An 18,470-nucleotide genomic window follows, 5' to 3' on the forward strand; every position below is an offset into this window, starting at 1 on the left:
GAACAACACTTCAGCAGAAATACCTGGTTTATAAACATCTGTGCAAAGAGGGTGAAAGTAATTTGACCAAATAAAAGTCATTTGACCAGGTGGCAGGCCTCTCTAGGGGGTATTTTAACACATGTATCTTAACCACTCAGATTAATCACTCCCTAAAAGTGTTCATTCATAAATGTTCCCAGGGAGAAATTTCCTGTGGAAGGTATAGTCTGGAAATATTGCAGGAAGAAAAGATAAAATGAGATTTAGCATCCAGTAGTGAACACATCAAAGTATCCATTTCCAAAATAAAAAGGTTTCTTAAGGTTAAGTCTCTTAAGAGGAGAATTAGTGGGTCATCTTTAGCCTGAAGAAAAGGAGGCTCAGGGGAGAGCCTCTCCCCTGTACTCTCTACAACTACCTGAAAAGAGGTTGTAGCCAGGTGGGAATTGGTCTCTTCTGCCATGTCCCAGGTGAAAAGACAAGAGGAAATGGCCTTAAGTTTTGTCAGGGGAGGTCTAGGTTGGATATTAGGATTTTGTTTTTCACAGAAGGAGTTGTAAAGTATTTGAACAGACTGCCCAGGGAAGTGGTGGAATCGCCATCTGTGGGAGCGTTCAAAATACATCTGGATGTGGCACATGGACATCTGGTTTAGTGCTGAACGTGGTGGTGCTGGGTTGATAGTTGGACTTGACCTTAAAGGTCTTTTCCAGCCTTAACAATTCCATTCAATTCCATGACATCTAGTCTCCAAAGAGGAGAATTAGTAGGTCATCTTTTAAATATCAATGAAATCCAATAACCAGAAAGCCTGCATCATTTGGTATGTGCATAATGGCTCCAGTGGAACATGATCATCAATGTAGATTTCCCGAGGTATGTTTAAACAATCCCTCTGAATATAAATTCTCAAGATGTTATTAATAAAAGTTACAATTTCTTATATTAAGCACTGAGAAACAAGATCCAAAACCAACAACTGAACATACTCTCAGAAAACATTGGGCTGAAATTTAGCATCTCTTTTTAATTTAAAGATCTACTGAATTTATGGATTGTGAATACCTGCTCTACTGCCACAAGGGAAGCCCAGTGAGCAATGGTTTCTTATGTATATTTTAATTCCATATATTTGCCAAGTATTCACAATAACTCATATCAGCTTGGAGTGCAGAAAACAAGTGTCCATTTAAAAATGAAGTAATATCACATTGCTGGTTCTATCTAACTTGGCTCAGGTAAACACCCCTTCTCAATGCTGTATTATGCAATTCTTACAGAGTCAGCTTGCTTGCTTTCTGCTATCAGGCACTAAATAAAAATGTAATTTCTGGATTATCCATGCCTTGCATCTCCTCTCCAGTCTTTGATCAATTATAGGTATCCACAAAGTACAGTGAGACATAACAAAAGGAGTGAGCATAACAGCAATTCAAAATCACACAGGGCATGCAGATATGAAATCAAGTTATACTATTTCTTTTTCATAGGGAGGAAGGGGACTCTTATTTGAATTTTTTTTTCAAATTGGAAAGCATCACAGAAATGCTCTTAATATGTGCAATATCTCAATTCCCATAGTATAATGAAATACTTTGATTTATATTCTCTAAAACAATTGCAGGAAAATTCAACAATTAAAGCATTTATGAGATATAGAGGATTACTTATATCACAGATTTTAAAAGAACCACATTTAAGAAGATAAATACATCATCATTAGCAGTGTCTTTTCTGAAGCAGTAAAATTAATATATTAATTCTTTCTTTGGTTTTATTAAATATAAATTTGTACAAACAGTAACATACCAGCAGCTGAATGCAAATGCAGGTTAAATGAAACAGTATTCTTGTTTCATACCTTCCACCAGTTAACTTGAGGGACTCCCATATTTATACAAAAACCACAGAGAGGTAAGTAAGATTCATAGACAATAAAGTGACACCTTTCTTATGGCTAGCACATCAAACAAATAACCCTTAGATTCCATTTATTCTCCATAACAGGCTATTTCCACAACCATAATAACCTCACTAAACAATGTGATTTATCAAGTAAGAGTAGTGTTTTAGTCCATACTTGATTATATTTCACTATGGGAAAGAGCACTGCTGTGGTTCTGCTTGCAGAGAGCCCACAGCAATTGCACACACCCATAGATGGACCAACAGCACTACAGATGTGTTAGTGTACACACACACATACTCACAGGCCAGATCATTTCACATACACTTCTTTTACAAAATTCCATGTAAAAGACTTTTCAAAACTTATTAACATCACAAACTCTTAATTCAGAAAGAAACACACTTTGTTTATGACATAAGCAGGCAGCCTAAATGCAGCAGAGAAATAAAATGTAGGGTGGGCACTAGACATGGCTCCCACGGAAAAGGACATCAGTCTGCACAAATATATGTTATTCCACAGCCTGCAATCTGCCTTCTGAACTGCATTTCTTAGTCAAAAGAACAGTGAATTACTTGGTTCGTAAACATAAATATGTTTTATGCATTATATTCCAACATAATACATTATATACAAGGTAACAAATGAAATGCAACAGCTCCCTTTACAATTCCAACCAGCTTTTCGAAATATAAATAGAAAAATGGTAATCTGGAGTCTCATTTTGATAAACATTAGCATAACAATGTGTCCCAGTAAGCGTATGAAGGTCTCTGGGTCAATACTTACTCTTAATGTGTGATGCTCTTGTGCTAGCAAAGCTGTGACCTCCTCTTGTAAGGTAATGACCTCCAGAAACTGCCCCCAGAGAGCCATCAGAAGTGAGCAAAGCTGAGCAAGATTCATATTTATAAGTTCTGCCAGTTCATCAGGATTTTCCATTTTCTGAAGTCAGGAAAAAAATATTTATGTGATTCACTGATGAAACCATAATGTACACACAGGAATAATAATAAAAAAATATACTTTATCTTATTGAGAATTTTAATTTAAAAAGTGACTTCCTAATGAGAACTGTTTCAACTAAGTATTAAAACGGGATGTCCTGGAGTTTCCTCAAACCAAGACACTGGATCAATCTATGTTACAACAGTAATAGATTATTTTATGTTGTATTAAATATTGTCCCATTGCTTTTTAGAGTAAGGACTCCTGTCTAAAAATTAAAATAATAATTCCACTTATGGCAAAGATAAGTGAGTTCAACTCTTGTATTTTCTAACATATAAAAATACTGTGTGCCTGAAAGGAAGAGGAATCAGGAAACCAAAAATTGACACTTGCTACGTTAGTCTAACTTTTATAAAATCATAAGAATTTCATAAAGGTATCTCAATTTCAGAATAGTTATAGCTCACAATAACCTTTATAAGAAGCTATATATCTACATACATTTTATGCATAGTCAGGAAGCAGTGTTACAGCACAGGCTTCCTAGAACCAGATCATACCAAGACAAATTCAGTGTGAAACAAGTTTTGCTTTCTTTACAACATACTGTAATCCTGTGATACAGTCCCACAGTAATTGTAGATAGCTAGGCTTATGCTCCCTGACATTTTAGAAAATAACACAGTTTTCAGAAACTCATTGTAGGTCTATAAGGCACTGGGGCAAAGGGTTTAAAATTAAAAGATAGTAAAGAACCAACTCTAACAATTTTACAGCGCTAGAGTAAAACAGGACTGGGACTACAGAGACACCAACTTAACCAATAATAAGAGAAACTTTTGACAAGAATTGTACAAAACAGAATGAATAAAAAAGAAAATGTTTAGCAAGCTAAAGGAGAAACGAAAGAATTCAGAGAAGCTATGTAAATATAAAAACTATTTGAATACATAAAATACGATTATTAGTTGCCCATAGAGAGCTAGCAATGCTGAATTTGTCCCCAGTTATACAAATTACATCCTTTTAAAGGCCATATTACATTTTCTTGCAGTTATGCTACTACTGCAGTAACTAAAGGTGAGCTTCCAAGCTGGGCAGATGGCCCACTTGCCAGCAAAGGGTGGATAAACTTTCAACGAGTTCTAAAACCTGTATTTTAGACTTTGCCATGACCAAGAAATCAGTTATTCAGCTGGGGCTAGTTCTGACTAAGGAGAGAGATGGGGAGACAAATCTAAGCCATTTAAAGTAGACAGTGTTTCCTTAAGAATGTAGGGAAAACAGGAAAAGGAGACAGCATTGGAACAAGTGCTTTTAGATGAGGGGATGACTTATAGAATTTCCTTTTGTAAAACCTACTGCTGCTTGGTCTTGCATCATTGTTATTTGATACCATCAAATCCCAAAAAATCAAATTATAACTGCAGAAAATTCAAAGTGTGATTTTTATACAAGTATATATAAATATAATATTATATTATACTATAGTATATTTTTGTATTTATATATTTATACCTTTCTAAACTTTCGTTTTCATGATACAAATAGTTACACAGTTACAAATACAAACAGATACAAATAGTTAGACTGACACACCAGATCAACAGTTCAGTTCTGGTGTCAGTTGCACAATTTCTCTTTGTAGGAAGAGTTTAAATAAGTGCTGGGAAAAAACATAGATGCTGTCATCCCTGAAACAAACAGTTTATTCCCAAGTATCATATAAAATCAGCACATTCTACTTTTATAGTTATTTCTCTTATTTAATACATGAAAAAAAGCCCTGTACCTTGACTTCTTCACACAATTCTGTAAGACGAATTTCTACATCTATGTTTTCTGGAAAGATGAGAGGACATACCCATGAGTAATGTACTTTCCAAGTTGCAGAGTGAAACAAATTATCTCACAAAACAATTTTAATATATGAAAAAGAATTCATCAAATAAAACTTCAAGCCATATTAAATGCCACAGTTATTAAGTAAATTATAAACTTCCATTAAAATTCTTATAGCAATTTCTGAGATTGAGGACAGAACATAATTAAGAAAAAAGTATTTGCAATTATCATGATTGCTTATCATGATACCTCGTCAAGAACAGCAATTTTCCATTCAAAATTAAATTTGAAAATACTGTAGTTTAGATGATACAGTTTTCAGATTATCCACTGATATTCAGCAGCAATGTCATCATTTAAAACCAAGGTAATACAATTCCTCTTCTAAAAGATTTTCTAGAGAAGCCTTATTCCCATATAATTTTTCTAAATGTATATAACTTACAAGATACATGAATATAAATACAAATCTTTAGTTGTATGAGGAATTTTTTTTTAGTTAATGAAACTGTTCTTTAAGCAATGTCTCAGTAGCTCAATGTTAAGAGCAAATCAATTTAACAGCTTAAACAGCAGCTTAAACTGGATCTGAACCTTGAACGACTCATTTATGAAGAGAACAGATATATTCCTTCACAAAGATGTTTTTCCTTGTTAAACAGCCCTGTTTACTCTGGGGGATTTGATAAATCAAATAATAATTTGGTATTATGTTTAATTTCCTTCTGCATCTGAAGTATGAGTAATAAGGGAACAATTAATAAACCCTAAAATTGCCTGTAACAAGAATTTATATTTCATTTTTGAAACACAGTATTAAGGAGAAAAATGTTCAATATTTCTTGAAAACACACAGCAATAAAATATGCCTTGAAAGCCCCAACAGTAACTTCAGGGTATGGATAATGAACAAAGGTTTACAGAACAGCAACAGTGTGTAAACTGAACTTCTCTTTAATTATGCCACCTATACTTGGTAAGTATATATTCATTTTGAACTAACAGCATTTATCATGCTTAGGTTTGAACTTAATGCCACACAAATTAACTCACAGAACACAGAGTTCTGAGAAAAAAAGCAAATTGCAGAAATGTATGTTGTTCTCAGAAACAAATTGACAAAAGTTGTTTAAAGAAACTACCTGCACCTTTTGCTAAACAGCACTTCATGATATTTTTTCTGATGCTATATTAAAAAACAGAAGACAGAATAGAGCTAACACAACACAAAAGGAAATTAAGCACTTACATTCAATAGCAGTAATGTTAACCTAGCAAATACCTGATGCAATTTTGCTGGCTCTGCTAAAAACCAGTTTGGTTTCCTTTTTATATTAAAAGCAAAACACACTTATAGTTGATTAAAATATTGACCTGCTATTCTATCCTTTTCCTAACAGAAACTTCCTTGTGCTTAAACAGCTCTGTAATCTTTTGTCCAGCATCAAGCCCACACTGACTCTCCAGAGAGAGGACTGGTCCATGTAGACATGGACAAATGCACCCTAAACACTGATAATGCCTTGTGTAGTGTTTAGAAGAATTAAGTCTTGAGATACCAGAAGGAATCTGAAAGATTTCCCAGAAAGAAAAGGTATTAATTATCTTTAATTAGCTAAAAATCATGAGTCTGTGTTGCATTAAATGAAGCTATAATTTTAAGCTATTTTTAAATGTTGATGACTGACTGAACTTTCACTCATTTTTATTTAGTATAGTAGAACAACACTAAACCAAAAAACAGCAATGATGTCTTATTTTATCATCTACACTCAGCCTAAAATTTAGTAGCTCAATTCTGCAGACTTCAGAGTTCAACGTATGTTTGCTATGGCTGAATATTGAAATTGTTTCTTTCTACAAAAGGAGTAACATTTTATATCATTCATAAGGCTATAATATTTGATAATATCAATAAAAATCTGAGGGATTATATCACCTGCTTTGGAAACATACCTAGGTAGGCGAATCTCTGGGTTCGTGGATATTTTCTTCTGAGAAGGCGTTCATAAAGGACCTGCATGCTGGCCTTGGCTAGTTACAGGGATTGTACACACATGACTAGTTACTACACTCCTTTCTTTCACCCGTGATTTATTATTTGCCTTAAAGTTAGTAAAAGAGCTTATTGCTAGCCTAGCAATTAGTGCAGTTAGATCAGTACATGAAAACGTATCATTTTAGTGTAGTTTCTAGATTAAGTATCACTTGTGATACACATTAAGATAGTGTAGATAAATTTTTTATTTCCTGAAACCAGTAATATTTAAATGCTCAATTGCAGTTATAGAGTCCAACAGCTGTCTTCACATGCTTCTGCAAAATCAGTGCCTTGTGTTAAAATTTTATGACAGAGAAATAGCAAAGCAAACAGAAGAAACAAAATTAAAGAGAGAATAATTTTATCTTAAACAAAAAAGTGATGATTCTGAAGTTTAAACAGGACTGGATATTCTCTTCTGCAATACCCATTTAAACTTCACAGATAAAATATCCACTATAAAAAAGTTCATTTACTTTAAAAATTAAAAAAAGGTGCAAATTACAATTGTGTACTTTTTGAAGTCTAGTGAGCCTCAATTTCTTCACAGAAACTTAGCAGAAACATAGCTTTTGTTTTTTGTTAACTGCTGATGGATTTTAGAAACATTAGTGTTAATGGCAGGTATTATTTTTCATAAGCAAAATGTGAGTTATAATTAAAGCTTACATTATTAGTACTTTTTATTATATCAATTGTCCCAATCAATGTATAAACAAAATAACCAAAATAAATGAAAAAGATATTTATAAATATGAAAAACCAAGTAATTCTAGCAGAGACTTAAAAAATAAAAATAAAAAATTAAACCCACATGAAACAAACTGTCAGAAGACTATGTACAATGAATGTTAAATCTAAGTTGTAATTTTCTCTTCAGATATTTATTGTGACCATTTCTGTTCAAAATTACAATCCTAAAGGTAAGCTAAATTACCCATATAGATGAGAAAAGGTCTGATTCAAGCTCCACTGATGCTTGTGAGTGGTTTTGGTGACTTCAATGTGGTTGAGGGATACAACCCAATATTGCATTGCCAGTATGCAACTCAATGGCTGCTTTTTTCTATTACATATATATTTTGAAGGGATGTTTTAGGGGTACTGAAGATCATATCTGAAACATTTAAATATCAAGATTTAATCTAAGCCTATCCTTAGAACAACAATAGTGCCATCAAACTCAATATGTTGAGCTGGTAAAGCAAATCCAGAGAAGGGCAAGACTGGTGAAGGGTCTGGAGCACAAGTCTTGTAAAAAGTGCAAAGGAAGCTGGGGTTCTTCATCCTGGAGAAAAGGAGGAGGCTCAGGGGAGATCTTACTGATCTTCTACAACTGCCTGAAAGGAGGTGTAGCCAGGTGGGGATCAGCCTCTTCTCCCAGGTAAGAGGAAATGGTCTCAAGTTGTACTAGATGGGGCTTATATTGGATATTAGGAAAAATTTCTTCACTGAAAGGGTGGTCAGGCATTGGAACAGCCTGCCCAGGGAAGTGGTGGAGTCACCATCCCTGGAAGCATTCTAAAGGCATCTGGGTGTGACACCTGGGAGGTGTGGTTTAGTGGTGAACATAAACCACATGGTTTTGCTGGTGTTGCTGGCTTAACTGTTGGACTTCATGATCTTTAGAAGTCTTTTCCAACCTAAATAATCCTCTCATTCTATGACTTTGGAAAAAGTGTATTTTCACCTTACAAGGAAAACTAGGAGTTGAGTCACTCCTTTAATAAGGTGTTTCCTTCCATATCAAAATTAAGATAACTGTCAGAAAAATGTAGCAGTAACTGTAGCAGAATTTTTGCTTCTATAAAGAAGCATTTTTCTATGGACAGATTTGTAATACACTCCCTGAATTTTTTTTTCCACCAAAAATAGCTTTGTATTTGTAATAAAGAAGTGAAATGTTCTTTGAATCACTAACTGACCACATCACATTTTAAAAATATCTTTCATGTCTCAATTACCAACCTTAGTGTTTCACTGTGCTTAGTTTTGACACCGGTAAGAATAAACAATACAAAAATCAGTAAGTATTGTCTACAATCCATATAAATACCAAATTATCTTTTTTTTTTCTTTAGTAGAACATGACTAAAAAAAATGTGGTTACTGAAGAAAAAGTCTAAATCATTGTTTACAATGCCAATGCATTTTCCTTTCTTATTTCCACTGCTCTTCTAGTTCACAAATCAAGGTTAGGCTCTGTAATAGATCTTCATTCTACAGAAAAGGAATGTACACGTACATTTCCATACATTACATGTAATACATTTCCAGTTACTTTTATCACATGTGGTTATAGCTAGAAGTCTTCATGGCAACTAAACCTGTTTAAAAAGTTAAACTGCAAACTAATCCAGCAGCAATCTTTTCTTGTAGGTGTTTTTTAATGAAAGTTTTCAGTGAAATATTCTTCTCAAAGCTTACAGAATTTAGATTTTTGTACAAATATGCAATGTTTCCTTACAACAAAGAAATGTAGTGTGCTACTTGGATTAGAAGCTTCTCTAACTTTCTCACCTCTAAACACAGTAATTTGAAATAAGAAATTTGAAATAAGTAAATTGAAATAAGAGCAAATCAAGACCAAGAAGGAAAAATATATTTTCATAGATTAAGACTGTTATCTCCTTATTTTATTAGAGATGAGATAGTACTTGTTCCTTTGTTTTTCCTTAGTTATTAAATTTCAGATCAGTTTAAGCAAAAAACTATATTAGATATGAGATATGCCATCAGTGATGCCAGATATGCCAGTTTAATCTAGTAGAGGTCTTAATAAGCATTCACAAGAAAGGGATATGTCTTATGAAATTGAACATACCTAGTTCAATTCGGTGTGAAGAGGGGAGATCCTTGGTTATTGTAATGAAATATCTATGTAACCCTTTGAAAGCAAGCAGCAAAGTGGCACAAAGTGTATAGTGGAAATTATAAGCATGGCTGAGGAAAGACTCTGAAACAACAAAACTGCAACCCTAGAATAAAAAAGAAAAGGCACATATTTATTTTGTGTAATAAATGAAGTGTTAGCAGAATGGCTATAAAGATAAGCAATTGCCTCTTTTCACAAACTTGATCCACATTTTTGTGATTTTCAATGGATTGCAAGACATTAAAAAAGCAGGTCAAACACTTAATATTGTAAGCTTCCTATAATTACATTGCTGAAGCAGGTAACAGTCTTTTGGAACAATTTTTCTCATTTCCCTTTTCACATGCCACCCCAAAACAACTTTAACAAAGTTCATTCTTTATCAAATAATATACCTGCAGAAAAGATAAAATTCACACATCCCAACAGAACACAAAATTTTAAACTGATACATAATCTTACGTCTGCTGATAATTGTTTTGTGTAGTTATTGCCAAAGACCACACTTTCAAGAGAAGGAATCACAGAGTCCCTGTTTTGTGCTGGTGCATTCCTGTTCAACCACGTATTCTTCACTGGGCGAGGAAAACTGCAAAAAGCACAAATGAACTGATAATCTGAACATACTGTTCCTCATTACTTCCAATGCAAATTTCAATTAATTTAAACAATACTCCTGAAAGTTTAAGCCAGAAAGATAAATTTTGAACTATAACAGGTATGAAGCATTCATTTTCTGTGGATTTTGCTGTGAGGACTTAACCTCTTAAAAGTGAAGCAGCAGCAGGAAGTTGAAAGCTGTTACACAAACTGACATTGCTGTTTTCCTAAAGGATGCCTGACCTCTGCCTGCTGAGGAAGAGATCCTATCCTGAACTCCTGGAAGAACAGAGCATCCTGCAACAGTAGCCTTGTGATAAAAACTAGGAAAGATGAATGAAGAATGAATGAATGCAGACTATTAGATAACAGGCAGAAATAAGCAATTATGGGTTAAAGAAAAGCATAGGTTATATAGGAGTCCAGGGCTGTACCAAAGTAGAATTATCTTCTCTTTCAAGGGAAGTGTTAACACTGGCTGTTCACAACAGAAGGTGAATCTCAATGCTACTCAGAAGAAGAAAACACTCAAAAAGTGACCACCCCTAGGAAAGGAAGAGGTGCCAATAATGTGAACATGATCCAAACAGAAGACCAAACTGTCAGTCATGAAAGCCTAAAGGACAAAGAGCAGTGACATCTGCAATTCTCAGGTTTTTCAGAAAGAAGTGTTCCAGAAAAGTGAGCCAGATACAGATACAGCAACCATCACGGATTTGCTACATGGAGGAGCTCAGCTGAAATAAAACACTGTAAATTTTAAAGTTTCGTCCTCTCCCCATCATAAAGGACAACTTGAATGCTTTTAATAATCTTGTGGACACAGCAACAGGCTACTCCCAAGATAACAAAAGCAACATAGAAGTTGCTGTTTTATTTCAGTATCTCCTTACACAAACTGTATCAAGCTGAGGTTTAAAATTAAATAGTGTTATTGTATCACTTGAAAAGCCAGGAGCTGAGGAAAAATGCATAGAAAAGATTTTTCTCAGATTTACTCCAACACAGGTTTACTGCAACTTTTTAAAAAGGTCAGTAGGCGCAAATATGTTTCTGACAAAAAATTAGTATCAAAACCTGGTTTTCATTTTCTAACAAATGATCAATATAGGTTAAATGCCTGAATCTCACTTGTGGGACAGTGTGATCATGTACATTTTACATACATGATGCTACTTTAAGTGCATTAAAAAGTGCATTTAAGTGTATTTAAGAGATTAGGTCTTCAACAACAATTCCCACCTTCTCAGTACTTGTTTCTCTCCCAAGTAAGGCTGCGCCATCTCTTCAGACGTATTAGATCATTTACTATATATAACCACGCCTAAAACACATCACCAAAACAATTCAAACCAAATTGCAGGGGGGAAAAAAGGACAGAAAAACCCATGAAAGCCAGCTGAATCCTCCAAACCAGCACAGCCCTACAGCACAGAACAGCTGTCTAACACACACAGAGACAACATTTTCCATGATGTGAAGACAACCACAAGGAGTGGGAGTACCTGAAGCTAAAAGTCTAGGCACTTATGACACAGACTGGACTTGAATATGAGGAAACTTGAGGGCAGTAGCATGGAGTATTTGAAGACCATGAAAGAAGGAAAAGATAGATACAGTAAAAAAAAGGTGTGCAAAGAATACTTCATATGTGTAACTGACTGGACAGCCCTTTTTCACACAGAGATGCAAAGCAAACAGAGATTGCAAAGGTTGATACAACTAAATGAAATAAAAAGGCTCCAGCAAAAATTAGCCAAAATCTTTTTAAAAAAGTAAATTCTCCAGTTCCATTTACTGAATAAAATGGTAAATGTATCATTTGCAGACATCTCTGTCATTCCAGTAGTAACCGAAAACTGTGCAGATAGTTAACAGAAGGCATCCTATTTTTATTAACACCAGCTATTTCAGTCACTGTGTACAGTGTGCAGCAGATCTTCCTGATTAAAAACACCCCATAAATATTTATACATATAAATATACACATATAAATATAGATATTTATGCATTCCTCCACTTCTCTGGCCTTGGGCATTCTCTCTTTTCTACACTACACACTCTTATTTCTAATTTAAAAACCCCTGAATTTGTTTCAGATAATTTTAAAAACAAGAAGCTTCTCATCCCTCTGGGCCCTGACTTCCAAAATAATTTGGAATTATAGAAATTATAATAATTATATAAAATTATAGAAAATTACAATTATAGAAAACAATACTGTCCATAGACTTAACTCCTTCCTAAATATTCTAGTTTTTATAACATTTCCATTTGGACATTCAAGAATTTATTTGCATTTTATTAGAGAGAAATTACCTTATCAATGGCTGATGCAGAGCAACCAAAGAAGCATGGACTATAACTGATATGACAGAAAGGTGGAAATAATCAAACATAACATTGACGTAATGATGAAGGCCCTGGTGTAGGTTAAAGTGCAACTTTAAAGTTCGGCTACTAATTGGCTGTAGTGTGCTCAGGTCATCTGGTCTAAAAAGAAATCAAGAGAACAACATACAGTTAGAACAATCATATTTAAAGTGCAAGTTATTAAATTGCACAAACAGCAATTTATTGTAAGTCCATACTTTGGAACACAGTGGCATCTCCCCCAGAGAGAAAAAAAATAGAATGAGACAAACCAGTTATGAAATTTTTAATAGACTTCAGCATTAGATTTCTTTTTTACCATCATTTATGTCTAATGTGAACACACTATATGTATAAATAATACAGATTTAAACAGATTAAAGAGTTAACATATATTCTTGCTTTAACAAAATCTTCTATATTTAAACTTACGAGTAGTCTGTATCCGTGAAGTGTAAATCTAATGTTAGCAGAAAATTCATTTCATTAAGCGACTCCTCAATCTACAAAGAAATCATAGAAGCATGAAATCTTTCAGGTCCATTATTTGTACTAATTCAAATTGTACATTAAAAAGCCTAAATTATCTGAATACAGTAAATTTGAACAGCAGATTACCTTCCTCTCATCTAACAGCATTTTTATTTTGAAAATCATCACATCATTCACAGAAACTTCCTCATTTTTGTAAAGAATCTGAAATGTTTTACTGCAAACTATATTGTCATGGACTGAAGCAGGAAAGGCAAGATCTGTTGCACCTGAAGAGAGAAACAAGTATTAATATAATTGGAAAACTCAGAGCAGCTAATAAGTGGAACTATCATTTCCACCAGTTTCATGATTACTATTACAACTGTAACAGTATCAGTAATGTAAATGGTTTTTTTTTCAATCAGCAACTGATGAAATTTGAAAGGGTACATTTTGTTTCAAAGAAACACTGTCAATATTTTTAATATAATTTGCTTTTAATACAAGTTCTGAAGAATTTTTGCTTTGTTACAAACTGAAGACATTCTAGGCATCAAAAATTGCAATAAAAATCCTGAATTCTGTATTGTTTCATCTAGCATTCATGTGAATTTGCAGATTTTAACCACACTGAAAACAAAATTACCTACAGATGAGGCAAAGAGGTTAAATGACATATACCACTCCACTGAATTAATCGAGAACAGAGATCGTTTGTTCTTTCTTTCGAGATCTTTGCATCCTATTCAGGCCAAACTAATTCCAAGCTTATCATCTGAACCTGGCACTGTGCATGCAATGTGACACTTCAAAGGCCACTCATCACAAGGAATTCAGGAAAGTGAATAAATGGCTGGGGAACCTTTTGCTGAAAAGAAAAAGTTAAAAGACTTGCAGAAGAAATGAGAAAGGGAATGATTTAAAACAGTCATTGAGGAAATATTTATCATAATAGCAAAGGATTATCACACAGGAAGTATCACGATGGGTACTATCCTCTGAAAAAAACCGAAAAGAAGTTGGAACTTGGAAAGAACAGAAGTAACAGAAATACTGACACTTATAACTCCTCTTAAAAATGGCTCAATAACATCATCTGCCAAGACAAAATGTCTTAGAAATTGTGTAAATGAAGGTATAGAAGATTTTTAAAAATTCTTTTGATTCTTCTTAATAAATTACTTCAAAGGAATCCACAAGAGGAAAAATAATCTGCAGTTTGCAGTCTACAGTTTCGGGGCCTCTGATAGAATATTACTGCCCTTGGCAAACATTCCCACTCTTAGTAACATCTTAATTCAAATTCTCTTCAGAAATGTACAAATACTGGGTTTTGCTGAAGTGTTTTCACACGTATCATCAGTTTAGGTTTGGGTTTTGCTGAAGTGTTTTCATACATATCATCAGTTTAGGTGTCCTGGACAAAGTGCTTACAAAGGCTGAATCATTACAGTGTAATTCCCCTATGAATAATGCCACTTTCAGCTTACATCCATCTGTGTCATCTGTTACAGCTGAAGGGCAGAGCAGGTATGGTTTCACTTGGCACATAATCTGATATTACTGCACAGCATCAGCAAAAGGGATCTCCCACTCCTGTCTGAAACAAAAGAAGTAATGGAGACAAATGGCTGAGGTCCCACTTCCTTTGCAGTGTCCAACCCTGAGTTACAGCCCCCAACTCTGCTGACCTCAGTGTAACACAAACCAGCACCCCCAGCAGACAGAGAGGAGCTGCAGAGCAAAAGCTGAGTCAGGAACAGGCTGAGCCACTTCCACATGGGAAGCAAGGTCTCACAAATGTGGGGTCATCAAGGTAGAACTGCTGTTTTTTAAATCAATGCTGCACTGACTGGCCAAGACTATTCCAAAGCTTCTACCCACACAAAAAGCCGTTTCCACAACAGAGGAGAAAAAAAAGTGGGATTTTTTTACTCTTGCATATAAATGACATATTTACTCTTACATACTTATTGCTCTTGCATATAAATTTACTAGATTTATATTTATATCTATATAGTTATTGATTTGTATTTTACAAGATAATTTACTCTTGCATCATAAAACCAGACATCTCATTCCTTCCTACTCTGCTTTTGCTGTTTTTTCTCCTCCTTTTTTTTTTTCTCTGAAAACCAGTGATGAATTTTTGAGAGAAGGAGGAATTCAGAACATTCTCAAATCTGAAGCAACCTCATAAAGTCTAAAAGCACATATGTTTTTCTTTTCATTTTCTACAGCATAACTACATCTTCCTTCAAATTACAAGAATAATAAAAGACCTTCACAAGACTGGAGCTAAAGCAAGTAAATTGCCTTATCATATCTGTAATGACACTCATGCTGTGTCCCAAGCAGTTCTCATGAACTACTAAAAGATGTGGGAAATAGAAATGGAAAAAAATACTTATTTATGAAGGACTGCATGAAGAGCTGGGCAAAGGGTGAAAGGAGATGCAAATGAACTGGAAAAAGATGAAAAACTTAAAGACTGTGTATTTGACTTGGGAAAATAAAAGGAGGAGAGAGATCAAACAAAGAGTCTGTAGGAGAGGGGAAAACACAGCCAAAGTAAGGAAACTGTGGATGACTTGTGCAGAGTCCAGGGAGAGCTAGTAGGCAAAGTTACTTGGAGAGGAGTGGGAAAATCATGACATGACAAAGCTAATAGGATTTAGAATAGGCAAGTATGAGAAAGACTGAAAAGAGAGGAAAGTACAGAAAGAAGCACCTGATCAATACAGGACACCATTCTCGAGAGTGGGAGCTGTGGGTCTCCTGACCAGCCTCCTCTGTGATCAGCAAGCAACATTTTCACACAGTGAATCAGCACTGTGCTACTCTTGGCTGGGACCAATAGCAGCTATATTCTACACACAACAGCAGCCTCGGGAATTGCTGTCAGCTATTCCTCCTCCTGGAGCAGGAGGGCTGCATGTGAGCCCACAGTATCCAGCTCTGCTAAATCAAGCAAGTGCCTAAATGGAAATGGAAAGCAGAGGTTCTCAGCAAGACCTAGCACTACCATGTCCACATGAAGGACAAACTAACCTCCTTTCACTGACCAGCCTGTACCCTTCCTCCTGCTTTCTTGTGGGACAAACATCATCAGTATCTACCTGAAAAACCAAACTGAGAAACTGATCTAAAAAGGGCCCCAGTTTTTGGGTTTGAAGGGGTTTGGGTTTTTTGTAAAGTGGTTTGGGATTTTTGTCAGCTGAATGAGCTCCCCAGCTGAGTTCCCAGACCAAATCAGACACTTGTGTCAACAACACACAGAGCAATATGAAGGTAAGACAGAGTGGCCAGGGGAATCAAGTGCTGGTATTTTTCTTCTTTGTCAGAACTGCTGATCTAAACTCACACCAAACTGCAGTCTTAACGTTTATACCCTTTATGCCTAGTAACAAGAAACAAAAGCTAACATACATGTCACAATTTACTAACAAGACTGCAGCTTTCTGAAAAAATAACCTAAGACCATTCAAAAATGTACCATGAAATGGAAAAAAAATTTTCATTTTTTTCCAGCAGTACCAATTATATTATTCAGTGTCACTCTTCAAAGTATGTTTTACTGAAGGATGTTTACCAGACCCAAATTCTCTAAACTAAACTTTGCCTTTGAAGTGGAGTAATCTTGGCTCATCAGAACTATTAATTTATCTCACACAAATCCAAGAAATATTTAGGAAGCTTGACCAAAACCCAGTATATACATTGTTGTTGTACTCAGAGCTACTTTCAAAATAGCCTCAAATTCGGGTTTCAGTTACATCCTATCACATTTTCTCAGGCTGTATTAGGTTCTTCTTCCTTGAAATTCCTGTAATTCCACATAACATTTGAAAACTGAATTAATTTTTTGCTTTTCACATTTTTACACCATGCTGAGGTTTGGCCTAGACAGAATAAGGTGAGCCCTAACAGGTTCCTCTGGATTTAGTTTGCCTGGACATAGAAACAAAAAGTGAATGACAGATTTATAAAAGAAAAAAAGATAAAGGAATTCTGTTCAGGAGGTTAAATCAATTTTCAAATATACCACTAGAGAACAACAGAGTAAGTTTGAAAACTGCATCCTTTCAAAGTGTTCTTTTCAGAAAAAGAATGGGCTTATCAATCTGTGTAAGAGTCTGTATCAGAAATTCTCCATTGCTTTCAGATATCTAATTAGATCTGCCCTTAGTCATCTTAGCCTGAAACATGGAAAAGACTGAGCTATCAGTGGAAAAAACCAAAAGACACTCATATAAAGGAATCACCATGTTTTGCTACCAGCAAAGACAATCAGCAGATGAAAAACAGTAACAAAAATTCTGTAATCAACTTTTAAGTCCCATTGTTAAGAACAAGATATGTTTGCATTGTGTTAGTAACAAAATTAAAAACACTTCTGTATTAGTTATAAAAATATACGACAAAAGTGTAATTCCTCAATTAGCAAGGCAAGATAATGACCTAATTTACTGAAAAGTTTTTACACTTACCAGTCCCATGTAGCAAACTAGCTTCCAATATGTGTGGAATTCTTGGAGGAATTTTCATAGACGCACGAATCTGGTAAAAGCTAAAGCAAAAGACAGTGATTTGCAACACTTGCAGTATAGTACATCTCATTTACCATATACAGATATATTGAAAAAGGCAAGAATGGATAATGGGAAAGAGGAACAGATCAAGGAAGTCTACAAAGCTTTACACTGTCTTATTTGACCCTTATCTTGTTATATATATTTTTTTTTTTTTATTATTAACCAAAGTAGTAGACAAACATGAATAAAAAGAAGTCCCAACACTAGCTTTTCCATACCCCAAAGAGTTGGGGCAAATACTTGTAAAGACCTGCAGTAAACTACAGTGGGAAATTGGTAGGAATGAAAAATCAGGATTATCACCTACATTACAGCTATCTCAGAGGGATCTGCCATGTAGCACATCTACAGGACTGCTATAATCAGTTCTGACACTGAAGGAGGTGAAACTGCAGTTTGTAAAACTCCCCCCTCCAGGATCCTCTGAAAACACACTCCTTACCAGACACTCCCTATATGGTTTGTGGCCACCAGCTATGCAAAAGTGCAAATAAAGGGTCACACTAGGCAAAACATGACAGTATCTTTATGCTATCAAAGCCAGAAACTGCAGGCTTCAAGCCTAAAATTGAGAAAAACCCCAACACAACTCTTTGGCGTCTCTGCCCCATCTCTAAACCATTTTTCATCTTATTCAGCTCCATACCATTTCCAGCTTTGATATTCATCTAAGAAATCCTTAACTGTCACGAGAAAGATTTTATGGAAGCCTCTACATAACACAAGCACCCACAAATACCCTTAGATGACACATTCTAACCATCTCATCCCATTTCAGATAATTTATTTTTGTTTGAGGAGTTAGCTTCAGCTCCTCAGTGAGCT

The 18,470-nt window shown here is 34.9% G+C and overlaps 1 protein-coding gene across 2 annotated transcripts in view; it reads right to left on the minus strand.

Moving 5' to 3' along the window:
- The window catches only part of FAM135A (family with sequence similarity 135 member A), a 79,841-nt gene that overhangs the window by 23,891 nt on the left and 37,480 nt on the right, over positions 1–18,470 (minus strand). Inside the window, exons 4-12 of one of the 2 annotated variants that reach the window (XM_053973576.1) lie at positions 17,541–17,620; positions 13,195–13,337; positions 13,009–13,079; positions 12,523–12,696; positions 10,066–10,192; positions 9,553–9,706; positions 6,644–6,721; positions 4,635–4,684; positions 2,681–2,836 (exon numbers count right to left, since the gene is read on the minus strand). In XM_053973576.1, the coding sequence (XP_053829551.1) occupies positions 2,681–2,836; positions 4,635–4,684; positions 6,644–6,721; positions 9,553–9,706; positions 10,066–10,192; positions 12,523–12,696; positions 13,009–13,079; positions 13,195–13,337; positions 17,541–17,620 (1,033 nt within the window). The remainder of the gene's footprint in view (positions 1–2,680; positions 2,837–4,634; positions 4,685–6,643; positions 6,722–9,552; positions 9,707–10,065; positions 10,193–12,522; positions 12,697–13,008; positions 13,080–13,194; positions 13,338–17,540; positions 17,621–18,470) is intronic. The other variant, XM_053973577.1, reaches the window with a different exon arrangement.

Source organism: Vidua macroura, chromosome 3 (assembly GCF_024509145.1).
Source record: "Vidua macroura isolate BioBank_ID:100142 chromosome 3, ASM2450914v1, whole genome shotgun sequence".
In the NCBI taxonomy this organism is placed as follows: Eukaryota; Metazoa; Chordata; class Aves; order Passeriformes; family Viduidae; genus Vidua; species Vidua macroura.